General features: G+C 55.2%; 6 protein-coding genes across 6 annotated transcripts; 3 read left to right on the plus strand and 3 right to left on the minus strand.

Annotated features, from left to right (window-relative positions):
* Window positions 1–1179: 1179 nt before the first annotated feature.
* LTHEOB_10249 (Short-chain dehydrogenase/reductase SDR) lies at window positions 1180–2232 on the plus strand (the record flags this gene model as incomplete). Its single annotated transcript, XM_035506873.1, has 1 exon — window positions 1180–2232. One exon carries the CDS (start codon window positions 1180–1182, stop codon window positions 2230–2232), a length of 1053 nt encoding a protein of 350 aa, XP_035368018.1.
* Window positions 2233–4875: 2643 nt separating this feature from the next.
* Window positions 4876–6090, minus strand: LTHEOB_10250 (Cellular nucleic acid-binding protein; the record flags this gene model as incomplete). Its single annotated transcript, XM_035506875.1, has 3 exons — window positions 4876–5338; window positions 5387–5617; window positions 5681–6090. The coding sequence occupies 3 exons, from the start codon at window positions 6088–6090 to the stop codon at window positions 4876–4878; spliced, it is 1104 nt and encodes a 367-aa protein (XP_035368019.1).
* Window positions 6091–7000: 910 nt separating this feature from the next.
* Window positions 7001–7396, minus strand: LTHEOB_10251 (uncharacterized protein; the record flags this gene model as incomplete). Its single annotated transcript, XM_035506876.1, has 2 exons — window positions 7001–7300; window positions 7355–7396. 2 exons carry the CDS (start codon window positions 7394–7396, stop codon window positions 7001–7003), a joined length of 342 nt encoding a protein of 113 aa, XP_035368020.1.
* A 702-nt stretch (window positions 7397–8098) lies between these two features.
* LTHEOB_10252 (Mind kinetochore complex component NNF1) lies at window positions 8099–9019 on the plus strand (the record flags this gene model as incomplete). The annotated part of the gene is made up of 3 exons (XM_035506877.1): window positions 8099–8362; window positions 8498–8637; window positions 8740–9019. 3 exons carry the CDS (start codon window positions 8099–8101, stop codon window positions 9017–9019), a joined length of 684 nt encoding a protein of 227 aa, XP_035368021.1.
* Window positions 9020–9959: 940 nt separating this feature from the next.
* LTHEOB_10253 (Sulfite oxidase protein) lies at window positions 9960–11679 on the plus strand (the record flags this gene model as incomplete). The annotated part of the gene is made up of 4 exons (XM_035506878.1): window positions 9960–9983; window positions 10043–10110; window positions 10425–11072; window positions 11154–11679. 4 exons carry the CDS (start codon window positions 9960–9962, stop codon window positions 11677–11679), a joined length of 1266 nt encoding a protein of 421 aa, XP_035368022.1.
* Window positions 11680–13074: 1395 nt separating this feature from the next.
* Window positions 13075–14191, minus strand: LTHEOB_10254 (Phosphotransferase enzyme family protein; the record flags this gene model as incomplete). The annotated part of the gene is made up of 2 exons (XM_035506879.1): window positions 13075–13894; window positions 13944–14191. The coding sequence occupies 2 exons, from the start codon at window positions 14189–14191 to the stop codon at window positions 13075–13077; spliced, it is 1068 nt and encodes a 355-aa protein (XP_035368023.1).
* Window positions 14192–14519: the final 328 nt, after the last annotated feature.

Consider the following 14519-nt stretch of genomic DNA (forward strand, 5'->3'; position numbering starts at 1 on the left):
ATATAGGTCATTTCATATTGTTTCTTCAACCGGCCAACATTGTCTTCACCGCTCGCTCCAAGCTAAGGTTGCTGAATCCCGGTGTGCTGGATGATCGCTCCGGAAAAGACCTCAAGAGAAACCCCCACCGGCCGACGTGGCTGGTAGGCCTTGTAAGGCAAGGTTCAGTACATGCAGTGGGGATGACGGCGGTGAGTGCAACAGCTGTCGACTCGGAGATATAGCTAGAACGAGCAGCCACCATGCCGGCCGTCCACTTCTCTCCACGGTCGCTCAGACCTACTTCATCAACTTTAATATACTCATCGAATTCGATTCGTTCCGGGAGGTTTCTTCGAACGTCGTTGTCCTTATATGTGCGCATCATAACAGTCGGCCCGAGTCTATATGTGCGCGCATCTTATACATGGTATTTCGTGTTCGCGTTTCATACGCCTCGCGAGGCCGACCTGTGGGGCGAGGGTACAAGAGGTCGAGGAGACGTGAAGTGCACAGTCAGCCGCCGACGTGGTGCTTGTGTTGCTTGGTGCGAGCCGTCAGGGCGATATGCAACCAGCCGTTGGGTTACGTATGTATCCTTTGACAATGGCCTTGTGCTAGGCGAACATATCGCTGCAGTCCGTTTAACCTTAAACGCCACCCTATGGCGAGTGCGCTAGGTATCCCGCCAGCAGGTGAGTCTGCGTTCGATTTGTCAGACCAGCTTCTTTGCTGTGTCTTCGAGTTTCCAGAAGGCGCATCCTTCAGCAGCCAAGCTCTCGGCATTCCTGTGCCACTGACGCACCACCCCACCGTTTGCACATTCCACCTACAGAACATCGGATGATGATTCTTAGGCCAAGACCTTCTGAGAGCATCATGGTCAGAATGAATCATTTCAAACCGATACTTTTCGTCCGCGGGATTAATCACTGCTCCATATTCGACCAGCCGTCTGAAGGGAAAATAGTAAGCGCCAAGCCAAGCTGCGAGAAGAAGAAATAGGATATAAGAGACGCAAAACAGGCTGCTATGTACGGCATTGCAGCACCACTCCAAGGGGAGTTGTCAGATCAACATCAGTTCCATCACAATCATTCTACATTTTTAAGTCCACGGCTCCATCTTATCAAACAACGCCTCCCAACCGACCAATACACCACTCCCACCATTGGCTAAAACAGAGAAGAAGAATCCGAAATGTCATCCACACACCCGTGGCCCAATCTCACCAAGACGACGCACCGCACCGAGTACGCGGCCATCTCGCCGCTCAACCCGGCCAACTCGCACGCGGGCAAGACGGTCGTCGTCACGGCCGGCGCGACGGGCGTCGGCCTGTTCATCTCGCGCGGCTTCCTGCGCGCGGGGGCCCGCACCGTCGTCCTGCTCGCGCGGCGCGAGGCCGTGCTGGCCGAGGCGGCGGCGGGGCTGCGCGACGAGTTTGGCGAAAAGAGTAGTGACGGAGCCGTCGACAAGGTGCTGACCTACGCCGTGGACATCACCGACGAGGACCGCGTCAACGACGTCTTCGCGGACGTCCGGCGGCGCATCAACAGCGGCGACGACAATGACGATGGGAAGAAGGTAGAGTTGCGCCGTGACATCGACATCCTCGTCCTCTCGGCCGCGTACGTCGACCACGGCCTCCCCGTGCTGGGCTACACCCAGCAGTCGCTGCGCGCCTCGTTCGAGACCAACGTTCTCGGCAACCTCAACGCCGTGCGTGCCTTCGTGCCCGAGGCCGCGTACATGCCCGTGGCCGACATGAGCGGCGAGGTGCGCGCGCCCGTCCGCACAGCACCACCACCAGCCTCGTCCTCCCCCTCCACCACCTCCTCCTCCGACCGCGTCATCATCGCCATCGCCGACGTCATGTCCTACACCCTCTTCCCAACGCAGTCGCTCTACGGCGCCTCCAAGCTGCCCTTCCACACCTTCATGCTGCGCCACCTCGACACCGAGCTGCGCCAACTCTCCTCCACTACCACCTTTCGCCCCGTCCGCGCGCACGCCCTCCACCCGGGCGCCCTGCTCACGCCCGCCGGGGTCGACATCGGCTTCACCGAGCAGATGTTCCCCTGGGACGACCCCTCGCTGCCCGGCGGCTTCGCCACGTGGCTGGCGAGCGACGCCGGACGCTTTCTGCGCGGACGGTTCGTGCACGCGACGTGGGATGTCGACGAGTTGGTGGGGATGCGGGGGAGGTTTGAGGAGGATGCGGATTTGGCGGAGGTGGTGTTGAAGGTTTGATGGCTGGCTGAAGGGAGAAAGAGGGGGCGAGGGGGTTGAGGGGGGAAAGATGATTGGGGAATAGGAGAGATGGTTCGCGAATGAGAAGGGGGGGAAGGGGTGTGTATAGGCTTATAGGCGTAGAACCCAAAAATCAAACTCATGTTGGGTCGAGGATGCCCAACCACCACCCGCTGGGACCCTATGCAACTTTTTTTTTACGTCTTCTCACAAAGATCTAAATTCTTTAAATGCTATAAAACTTCGACGGGAATAAGATCTATGCTTGTCTTATGGCTATATTAGAATTTAAGCTTTCAGGTATTGACGAGGATAAAAGTTTATTTTTGACAGAAACTTTGACCCGCACGGCTTAAAGGTTGAATTGCGTCGTAGTGAGGGGCGATAGAGTATTTTGACACGATACGATTTGATTTTGGTTCCTGTTACTGGATATGTATCAGATATATGTCAGTTAACTTTTCTTTTCAGAATTTTCTGACGTGCTTGTTCGTCAATCGCCCACTTTTTCTTTCCCGAACGAAGTTGATTGGACTGGTGCATGAACAGTTGAAGGTCACCCGAAATCTTATTAATAAGGTTGGTTCCCCGAGAATACACTTATTGGACGACACGTCTCGCAGAATAGACAAAGAGTTCTACGGAGAAGGTCCTGGAGCCATTTAGTGAGGTACCAGCGGGGAATTGCCTGTCTGTTGGGACCTTGTAGTGTTCGCGGCATTTGAAGATGTGGTCAACGATGCGCTGATACGAGACTTTGTCTTTGTTGATCATACACCAGAATTCCAGGGGGGAAGGTGAACTCTCTTGCAGTCTCCGCCATTTCTCTGCTTGCCTTTATCCAAACACGTCCACATCCAAGTGGACACTCTATGAGTGTCCACGCGCCTATCAACAGAATCCCATTTGGATTCACCAAATGAATATCTTGGTGGACTATGACAGTCCGTGCATCACAAACGAATTCGTGATAAAGCGGATGATACATTCCCACCCGAGAAGTCGTGGTTGGTGTTGGTAGTGGCGATCATCTTGAAGTTCTTCCCGTCGAACTCATTGTGTCCTGGTCATTGTCGAGTCCCGGAGCGAATTGCCAAGACGCTCTGAGCTCTACTTTGCTCTGCTGCCCGTTAGGTTGAATACCAGAAGCTTCGCGGGAGACTCAATGTTGCTCTTTGTCCATAGTTTTCTTCGACCTCTTTTGCGGGTCCAACAAGGGGCTGTCTGCACCGAGTCCTCCTTCTTCAATTCCTGGTCAAAAGCCTCGTTCTAAATCGGGATCCTCAAACTATCCCTCGGTACTGCTTCCGAAGGGTCCTTTTCCGCGAGATTTTGAAGAGCTTTACACAAATCGCTGACAACGAACGGGAACCCTTGCAATCGCAATAAGATCATCAGCGCCGAGACTTCGCTTCCGCCCTTCAATGCCGCATCAAGCCTTTTTTAGCTTCGTACTGTAGAGCCTTAAGAAAGGTTCGTAATGCTGCCGGAAATATTCCGGTTTCACCTTGCAAAGAAAGCTGACGGTTGCTTTGTATACAGTCCCTTCTCGCAGCCGATGGCTAGCGCGGATTTATTTTTTGGTCATGTCATGGGTAGTTAGCGCTATCGTCCGGACGAGAATGTCGAATTAAAAACTCTACATACACGTCCGGACGATAGTTTCAACTGCCCATATACGTTATTTTTCTGAAGCAAAGCTGGGGGCATAGTTACGCTATGTTCTAGAGCCCTGCTATCCTTCGCGCTGGCCATCGGCTGCAGCACTCCTCTGTAGTAGCACATTGAATGACGCGATAAACAGTTTGCTAAGCGATGTCTCTTGCTGTGAGAGCTCAGAAGAGACGATCTTGTTAGATCCCCAAAATTCTTCCATTTCTGGCGCGAGAAACGATCCAACACTGAGTACGGAAAGTATGCTCGGTTTCGTGGTCGAAATCAATCGGAATCCAAAGGCCAGTCGCTTGTGCGTCTCGTTCATCTCCCCGTTCTTCGTCTGCCAGAAACCTGTGTCCGCGATTCTTCAAGAAGCGTCGAGGGCAACGATGTGCGGCTGGCTGAGGCGAGGATCTGAGGAGGTGAATGGGTGATGTGTTGAGCTACCCGAAAGAAAGCGCTAAATACACCCCTGGTTGATCGCTTCTGCCAACAACAGCAAGTTTGGTCTCCAAGCTCCTCAAAAAGTACCATGCGGAATTTCTCTAGACTATAAATCTGTCATGAACATGCGTTCTCGACGTGGTTTACTACCTGATCGGGTCTGAATAATCGCTAAGCGTGTTACTTCCAGAACCTCTTTTGCCCTCGGGAGGGCCCGCATTGATGGCGTGCTGTGATAAGTAAAGCCAACTTCTAACATAGTCAGTGAAAGCACATTCGCAGAATGCTTTTTTTTTTTTTTCGAATCACGAGGCACTGATCAGATGCATGTCTAGCGAAGAGCCTAGTGGATTTACTATAGAAAAGCTAGTCAACCGTGGCCCTTTGTTTTCAATGAAACCCGTATAACACTCTCGTAATAATGTCCACAGGTGACTTCTACGTCAGTTGTAGAAATAGCCATCGTGAAACTGAGCTTGAACTTCGTTATGATGAACGTCGTTGTCGTGAGAACCCAGGTTGAACCCAGGATGGGGCTGGGATTTACCAGCCGGTAGCGTTGTCATCGCCACCAGAGTTGTCCCAGCTGCCACTGCCGTCGCCAGCAGCACCCGCGCCACTGTCGTTGTTCCAGGAGTCGCCGCCGCCACCACCAGCACCGCCAGCTGGAGCGTCTCCGGCCCAGTCGTTGGAGGTACCGCCGCCACCGTTCGAGTCCCAAGAGCCACCAGTCGCTCCACCAGAACCACCGGCAGAGTCCCAGCCACCGGAAGCCGAGCCGCCAAAGCCGCTGTCGAAGCCACCGCCAAAGCCTCCTCCACTAGCCTCCATCTCCTGGGCCTTGGGGCACTTCTTCTTAGTGTGGCCCTTCTCCTTGCAAACAGAGCAGGTGATCTTGGACCAGTCCCGCTTCTTATCACAGTCGAAGAAGCCGTGGCCCTCCTCTCCGCAGTTCTGGCAGAAGTTGCAGTCCTTGCCGATGTGTCCAGTCTGGCCGCACTTGTAGCTAAAATGTATCAACGGAAGTTAGGAATCATTGTAGAAGGACACTCACCAAGTACGGCTGCTTCCACCAGCAGCAGGGTTGGTCGGGTTGACGCACTCGCTCTTGAGATGGCCGATCTCGCCGCAGTTGAAGCAAGGGCGACCGCCGCCGCCGCCACCGCCCTGGGGAGGGTTGGGGCATTCGGCCTTGCGGTGACCGAACTCGCCACACCTGAAGCAGGCATTGCCGCCGCCGTTGGGACACTCGCTCTTACGGTGGCCAGGCTGGCCGCAGTGGAAGCTGTAGATACAGTGAGTATTCTCGCCTGATTCAGGTAGCATCGACTCATAGCGTCCAACTTACCACTCCTGACCGCCACCTCCACCGCCCTTGGGAGGCTGGGGGCAATCGGCCTTCATGTGGCCGGGCTCACCACAGTTGTAGCAAGTACCGTTAGAACCCTTGTTCTTGGAAGGACCGGTGCTGGTGAAGCCATTCTCGTCGTTCCAACCGGCTTCCTCCTGCTGGGCAGCATCGTCGTTGACTTGATCGCCCCAGTCGGCGACCTTGTCTTCCTGGACAGGCTTCTTTGCGGCAGCTTCCTTGGCTTCCTTCTCCTTCTTGGCCTTCTGGTGCTTCTTGCCGGCTTGGTGGGCGGGCCAATCCTTGCTCTCGATGTTGCGCTCACAAGTCTCGCACAAGGTGTACTTGGCTTCGACCGTCTTGTGAGGCTGGTAAGGGTTGCTCTCGAGCGGCGTGTAGAGGTTCCGCATGGTTGCTGGTTGACGCAGGACCTGCCTGGAACCTCGAATGGAGTCTGATGAACGCGTTGTCAGCTGGAGCGACCGAGGCAGACGAGCTTCGAGGATGAAAATGCAAAGTGTCGCGGATATCTGCGTGCGCGAAGAAGCGGCATACCTGTCTGAGGGCACGAGCGACGACAAAATTGGCCGCGCAGGTCACTTGAAGCTTTGAGAGGGAAGTGATGAGCGTGAGATGGTGAGGTAAGAGTTGTTGTTTAGCTACTCAAGGAAATAAATGTATGGACTGTATGCCATGACGCGACGGTCTAACCGCTTTGGGACGTCGCAAACGCGCGACTTCCTCCAAGCAAACGCCTCCCGCATGCAGCAGGGACGCGCTACTTCCGATCCACGTTCAAAGCCTTCATCGTGCATCCCATGTATTTCCATCCACGTGAAAAGGGTCCATGGCCTTCCTTCCTAGAAGCGCCGGAAGTGCTTCCTAGTCGGACGCCGACCTTCCAGCGCGAGCGTGTCCTGCCTCATCCAGAAAGCTCGCACCAGCTGCGAAAAGTCTCCAATCCTTGGAATCATCTCCCCGCATGCGTATCCTCCGACCCTAGTCCCTCGAAAACCCGTTACAATGAACAATCATATTCAAGAACAGAACCTGCTTGAGGTTTATCGGCCACGCCCCGGGTGGGGGGAGGTCGTGTCCCCGAGCGCTCCCCTGCGCAAGACGCTCTCCAGGTCCCCTGTTGGAACTGGGCGCTTCTGGCGCTTCTCTGCTAGCATCCGCGGAAGAAAGCCCCTTTTGGTGACGGTTGTCTTGAAGTCTGGCGTGAGGGCGGTATAGTATAGACCCTGGTAGGATATCCCGGTCTCGTATGAGAAAGAAAGATTGCATGCCGCCCCTTGCGGCTGCATTGGCCCGTTGCGCTCAGGCCACGCTCAGGCCTTGCGGAGGCGGAGCAACCGAAGCAAGCACGGCGAGATAGACAACCCCACCGCAGACCAAGAGGCCAATGAAGACGAGGAAAATAGCGGCCCACTGCGTAAAGGGCTTGTATTCAGCCAATAGCAGCTCCTGCGATTCCTCGTCGAAGAGGTACTCTCGGCGACTGACGCGAGGGGCTGAAGGCGGCGGAATCGAGACAAGGAGAGGAACTTTGAGGTGTGTGCTCGACATGCGAATAGGCATCAGTCCGCCCGTCTCAGTGCAGGTAGGATACATCTGGGCCTTTGACGACTGTTAGTACTGCTGAGGTAAGCGAAGAAGGGCATGGTGTCATACATAGGCCATGGCAAGCTGTTGCTTCTCGGCGTGGGCGTCCATTGTGTTTGTGAGGAGCAATCTTGTCGCTTCAACTAAATGAGTGACTGGGTTGTAGGAAAGTGCAGCGAGCGGTGGTACAGAAGAAAGTCTTGGGGCAAACTCTGAGTATTAAGTAGCAGGCAGAAGCATCAGAATAACATCAGACTAGTTGGGGTCGGACTTGGCGTGCGGATCGTGGGTTGGCCGTAACTTCAGCCCTGTGGCACAGCCCCTTGGCCTCCGGGCACTAGCCCTCCCCCGAGCGCTTTAAAAATTGCCTGGTTCGGTGGTGTTCACCCATGCACCATGTCGGGCACGACTCGGCCTATACATGACCCGCTGGCGGATACGAGACTGGAACCGAAGGTAATTTAACCTTGAAGGCACATGGAGCAGAAAGGCGGGCTTAGAATGGGGCCGACGAGGACATGGAGACGCTGCGCGTAGCACCGAGAGCAGCAATCGCCGCAATTCAGGGCGGTGTGGTATGCATGGCGGAGCTCTCGCAGCAGCAGAGAAAAGGGTGCGGTTGGGTTTCAAGTTGGTGTCAAGCTTGCCCCAGCTTGGCTGTGGCTTGAGCGCTGCGCCGGCCGGTTGTCCCGCCAAGAGCCGGCGCTGCCGACTTGAGCGACCCAAATATAGGCCGACGAACCGTAAACAAGCGCCCACGCCCGCCCATTGCTCTCCCATCGCCAATACAATCTCGCCCACAGCCGCACCACAATGCCGGCCGCTGTCGACGAGCAGCCGAACGGCAGTGCCAACGACCGCTCACCGTCCCCTGCCCGTGCCCCGCCTATAGCCGACTCGCCCGGGCCGCGCGCGACAGCCCTACAGAACATCTTCGCGCAAGCCCTCGACGCGACCATCAAGCGCTGCTCCTACGCCAATTTCGCCGCCTGCTTCCCGACGCCTGCCCAATATGTGCCCGAGAACCTCGATGCCTTCTGGCGCGACTTTACCGGCCGAGTGGGAGACGCTGCAAGGGTGAGTGAGCGATAACAGCACAAGCTCCATGCGCTACTCGCATGCCGCGGGCGCCGTCCCTGGATGAGCCGACGATCCCCACCGTGTCTCAGCCCTGCAAACCCGGTGACTGACTTCGCCCCTTCTGCCCCATAGAACAATTTTGACCAGATCCTCGCCTCACGGAATGTCGTCCAATCTTTAAACTCTCTCGATGCTCTTGTTCAGGATGCCAAGAAACGCAAAGAGCGCGCAGAGGCAGAGGCCAATGGAGAGACTGTCAAGCCACCTACCCCGTGAGTTTCTTCGATACGAGGCGCTAGAAGCTCTATAGTGCCGAAGCCCGTGCGGACGTAACGTCGGTAATTTGATGACCAGCATCTGCTAACTGCAAACAGACCGCATACACTCCCCGCTGAGACACTCGCCCTCGCCCACCTCCAGCCCTTCCTCTCCGCCCAATCCGAGACCTTGCAATCCGAGCTGTCGACCACCCAGAAAGCGAACACCCAGCTACTGTCCGAGATACAGGCTCAACGTGCTGAGCTAGCGGCCTTGATGAGCGGTCTTGAGCACGTAGTCAAGGACTTGGAGGGCAGTGTAGACATGCTGTCTAAAGACGGAGTGCAGTCTCTTACCCAAGAGATTCTCGACATTGACGATGAGCTCGCGGGTTGATATGGTTGAAGCTTCGTCGGCGAAGCTATGCTGTCCCAAAAAGGGGTTTGGGGAACCTCACTCGCGCGGGGTACCAGAGTTGAGGACGCCGCATTCATCTTGCATCGGCAAGTATACCAAAACCCCACCGCAGACCCTCTATGTCATGGGCAGTGATTGCTGCTAGCTGTGTCTTGGGGGTGTCTTTGTCTAGATATCTGGCATACGTGCTGGAGCTGCGCGACTGCGCACTTCTGGAAGCTTCAAGCCATTGAGACGTCCATCACGAGAACCTGATGTTCGTCCCAAATACTGCTGCTTCCGGTAGTTCCAAGGCATTACTGGTGGCATTGGAGGAGCTATCGCAGGATTTATGCGATTGATTTGGTTGGAGCTGGACTTGCAGAAGTTCGTATGATTCTCTACTGTTACCGACGTGCTACCAAAGGATTGGAAAGAGGGGAAGAGGTGATAAGATCGGAACTTGTGCTACCAATGAGCATTGCTGATTCGGGTTGTGACGGCTTAACATGCCAGTCAACCAAAGCTTGGCTGACTCGCAGGATGCGTATAACCGTTTGAGGCCGCACTTGGCCAGTGTAGCAGCAAACATCCACGTGCCACGTTCACCCTCTGTGCATCGTGCCAACCACTCACATCTGCTGAGCCATGCATCAGAGGCGTCCGAAGTACCGTTCGTTCTCCATTCTGTTAGGTCACAGAAACATATACTTTTCGCAAGTGACACTTCCGGCTCGGCTACGAGAGGTCAACGTGTACCTGATGTAAGATAAATAGATGCATACTCCACGTAGTGCACTCTTACTCCGTCATCGCGTGTTTCCCGGTTTTTGTTGTGTCCAGACGCCCACCTTAGTTTCCTCCCCTCTTCCCCCACGAGCCATAAACCCGCGACTTTGAATCTGTGAGCCCGTTACCCAACAAAGTGACTCCCCGCAAGATGGCTACAATTGGCAGTACCATCGTACGGACCTCCCAAGGAGATTGAATTGATTCGTCCTCGAACTCTAATAGTCATCGTAGACCAAATTCGAGTACTCCGTTAAGGAGCCGCTGAACCGCGAGCCACCCATCGGCGAGCTATTATCCTCGTGAGCACACAAACTTACCAATGCCATGCTTCAACAGAAAGGGGGAGAAGTCGACCTTGCTAACTAGCGGGCAAACGCATTCATAGCTTCCTTACCAAGTCCGGAAATTTCGACAGAAATCATGGGTACGTCTGTTTCTATTTTCGTCTCTAGTCATGAAGCTCTATTCCTTGGGCACGCAGCAATATTTCCAGATCTAAGTACAGAAAGAAAGTAGAAAAAAGAAAGAGACCACTTCACTCTCCTCCCCCCTCAACCCTCACAAAAACAGAACCGCATAAAAAATTAACACCAAGTCCAAAAACCCAAACCAGACCGATCCCCCACATCAACCCAACCACCCACACCCTAACCGTAACCATCAACACGACGACGACGACATCTGCCACCGGCAACGCCCCTCCTCCTCCTTCCCTGACCCTCACCCCAACCGACCTCCGCACCCGCTTCCCCCAGCACGAAGTCGTCGCGGCCCTGCAGTGCGCGGGCAACCGCCGGCACGAGATGCGCACGCGCCTGCGCGAGGTCAAGGGCATCGACTGGTTCGACGGCGCCGCCATGTGCTGCGTCTGGCGCGGGCCGCGGCTGCGGGACGTGTTGGGCGCCGCGGGCGTGGTGTTTGACTCCTCCGCTGCTGCTGTCGCCGCTGGTGGTGGTGGTGCGGCGTTGGAGCGGGTGGATAGCGTTGTGGATGGCGGTGGCGGCGGCGGTGGAGGTGGTGGTAGGGGTGGTGTTCGAGGAGACGGAGGAGGAGGAGGCCTGCACGTGCAGTTCGCGAGCCACGCGACGGCGTGTCAGGAGGAGGGCTGGTACGGAGCGAGTATCCCGCTGGCGCGGGCGATGAGTGCCGAGGACGAGGTCGTTGTGGCGGTTGAGGCGAACGGGCAGCCGTTGACGGCGGCGCGCGGGGCGCCGGTGCGCATCGTCGTGCCGGGCGTGGCGGGGGCGAGGAGCGTGAAGTGGTATGTATTGCTCATCGCGAATGGTTTCTTGCTACGTGCTGGAGAAAAGGCTGCTGATTTAGGATTGGTGGCTGAACGTAGGGTCGACACTATCACTGTTCAACCATTTGAGAGCCAAAACCACTACCAGCAGCGCGACTATAAGATCCTCCCTGTCCATTGCAATGACCAAATGTCTTCAGACAAATGGTGGAACCGCATTCCAGCTCTCATGGATATGCCCGTCAACTCCGTCATCGGTTTCCCACGGTCCGGGAGTCGCGTTACGCCATCTGCCGCCGACGGCACCATTGAGGTGGCGGGCTACGCGTTGCCTGGTGGGAGAAATGGCCCTGTGAGAAAGGTCGAGGTGTCGGGCGACGAGGGACGGACATGGACCGAGGCGAAGATCCTAGAGCCGCCGGAGGAGGTTAGAGCGAAGGGGCTGGATTTGCGGTGGGCGTGGAGCTTGTGGCGTGCGAAGGTGAAGGTGAATAAGGGTGCGGGGAAGTGTATTTGGAGTAGAGCGACGGATGGGAGAGAAATGCAGCCGCGGTTTCCGGATTGGAACTGGAGGGGATTGGCGTATAATGGGTATGGTGAGGCGCTGGACTTGTTCGTTGAATGAACTGGTATATCTGTCGTAGAGTCTTGATGTTCGGCCATGAGAAATTTGTCCGATGAGGTCTTTTTAAGCTTGATCCAAGGCGAGGAGAGCTAATTGGTTGAGCAGAGCTGATGGTGCCATATCTGGAGGCGACGCTTCTAATTCTATTGGCGGATCTTTCTCTTTTCCTACAGCCCACAACTCTCCATGGAGCGCTTTTTCCAGGAGCCAATCCCGACGAAAGGTGTGGTCTGGAGGCAGGCAAAACCGTTCAAGGCATTCGCTGCGATGGTCGTCACCTCCATTTGCAGACTCCCCCATGCCCATGGACAGCCACCGGTCGGCAGCACTCCAATAAGCCCGGAATTCGTCATCCTGATGCAGTAATGTCACCGAAGTATTGCTTTGCGCTGTTCGATGGAAGAAGACTCGTCTTGAAGAGGGCGTGGAGAAGGACGGATTTGCCAGTACCATGCATTCAACGCCGTCCAACACTTCTTCCTTGGAAAGAGTATCATTCAAGTCTTCCAGGCTGGTGGCAGTAAGAGCCAGCCTTTTAAGGCGAGGCCAAAGAGTCCACCAAAGGTTCGGAAACGTGCCGCAGCTAACAAATTCTTCAAGGGCCCAGAGCTGATCGAAGGCAGTATTGAGCTTTGGAAAGACATTGAGATGGTCCATGTGGGGGGCCATGGTGTGAAAAGGAATATCGACAACGAGTCGTCTGAGCGTGAACTGCATAATAGACAACAGCTCAAAGCACCATTGAGCGATGGGCTGGCTGTCGATCGAGTTGGGTGGAAACGGAGCGAGGTATAGACTGGTTAGAAGCGGCTTAATTTCCACGTGAGGAAGGGTGCTTTCTTCAGAGCGTCCCGGGGCAGTGAGGCTTTCCAGTGATAAAAGAAGTAGACGCAAGCGGCTCTCGGAGTCGATACTCAAGCAACGTGAATAGAGATAGCGTAGGGCGGTTGGATAGGTAAGTCTCGACACACGAGTGAAGGCATGGATCGTTTTCGCCGCCGGGTCGGAGAGATGGAGAGCAACGGTGTCAGACGGCGGCGCAAGGCTGTCTAGAACATGCAGCAACAGTTCAGGCGGAAGCCTACATATCTTGGAGGAAGACATGGTCAGTTTTGGGGTGGTAAGTCGAGGCGAGGATGCGTACACGATAGCGACGATAAGCCTCGGAAGTGCGGGCAGGGCGGCAACCACTTTCGAGCGCGGCGATCACGTCGTCATCGTCCTCCCACGCTCCCACACCGGTTCTTCTCAACCGGTCCTATCGTTTGAAACGCGGCTGGATGCAATATGGGACTGTGGCACTTCTTCTCGATCTCATACAGGCCTCAACTGGGCCTTGATCTAAGATGAATGCGTCGCAAAATGACATTTGTCTACGACTCGGAGCCTGAAATCTCACTCTAATAAACCCAACACCGGTGCCAGCAGTCCCTCCTTGGCAGCAGCCCAGTTTGCACCCCAACCAGTCTCAATATACGTTTTTCCAAGCTTCACCAGGTCTCCCGTCTCCTCTTTCCCACACCATTCCACAACGGAAGGCCAAAACGCCACATGAACACCGAAATGGACGATCAACCTCTTCACAAACTCTTCTTTCCCTTGATTCCCACCGACCTCCCCATTTTCCCTTGCCGCTCCCACATACGCCTCCAAGAAGGCCTGTAGAAGCCCCTTCCCACCACAAAACCGATCAAGCAAACACGCCTCGGCCGCGAATTGCGCAACATCCGTCGCTCCGATCCCACGGCGTGTCATTTCCCAGTCAACAATACTCAGCGTCTTCGCCGGCATCTCTGATCCATCTGCCTCTTGCTCACGCACAAGCACATTGCCGGGCCAGAAGTCGCCATGGCAGACGCAAACATTATCAGTCGCGAGCTTGGATCCGAACTCCTCATCGACCGACCTGGCGTAGGCGGGATCGAGACCATGCTTCTCAAAAGCGGTCGCGAGGTTTGCGTAGGCATAGCGGTATATGCCCTTGGCGGTGACGTTATCGATGTGGGAACGTAGGTTGCGCGTGCGGTGGTGCAGCTGTGCGAGCCAGACACCGAGCGCGGCGCCGATCGGGGGGATAGCCTCGGTAGGAGCGGTGGGGTACCATGCTTTGAGGTTGAGCGGCCCGGCATCGCCCATGATCAGGATGTGGGCGTCCGGGTCGGAGTGGTAGAGGGTTGGGAGGCGGACAGTTGGTGTAGTAGGTGTGAGTTGGGTGCTGGGAAGCGTTAGTAAGTGGTGAAGAATAGATGAAGGAGAGCTCAGACGAGCTTAGCGTTTGCGGCAGGAGAGAGAGAGCGTTGGCTTCGAACACCATGCGGTCGACGTTGAAGGGGATGTTGGGGTTGTTTTTGACGTATGGTTCGGCGTGCTTCACAACCCGTACTTCTCCAGTGGGCAGCGTGAGGCGCCAGACGAAGTTCCCCGTGCCACCGGACAACTCCTCAACATATGCGAACTCTATTCCTGCTGACGCAAGATAGCTCTCCAGTTGAGATGTCGTCGTGAGACCCATTTTGCAAAAGCTTCAGAATCACTTTAGGAACTTTGGTAAAGTAACCACCCGAAAGACTTGATTAAACAACGGGTTTCAGAACTGAAAGGAAGATTAGACGAACGTCTATAACGGCAGATCGACAGAGCCTTTTTGGGAGCGCCGTGTAGCTGGTCTTTATACAGGGCCGCCGAGATTAGCGCTTGCCGGATTGGGCAGGCGCGGTGAACTGCGGTAAGCCGCGGTAAGTTTGTGGAGAAACAGTGTCCGAATATGAGTCATTGGAATACCTATACTACGAGTCCTTTAATGATGTAAAAGACGACTGAAGGGCATCTGGATTTGAATG

Source organism: Lasiodiplodia theobromae (assembly GCF_012971845.1).
Source record: "Lasiodiplodia theobromae strain AM2As chromosome Unknown scaffold_37, whole genome shotgun sequence".
Taxonomy (NCBI): domain Eukaryota; kingdom Fungi; phylum Ascomycota; class Dothideomycetes; order Botryosphaeriales; family Botryosphaeriaceae; genus Lasiodiplodia; species Lasiodiplodia theobromae.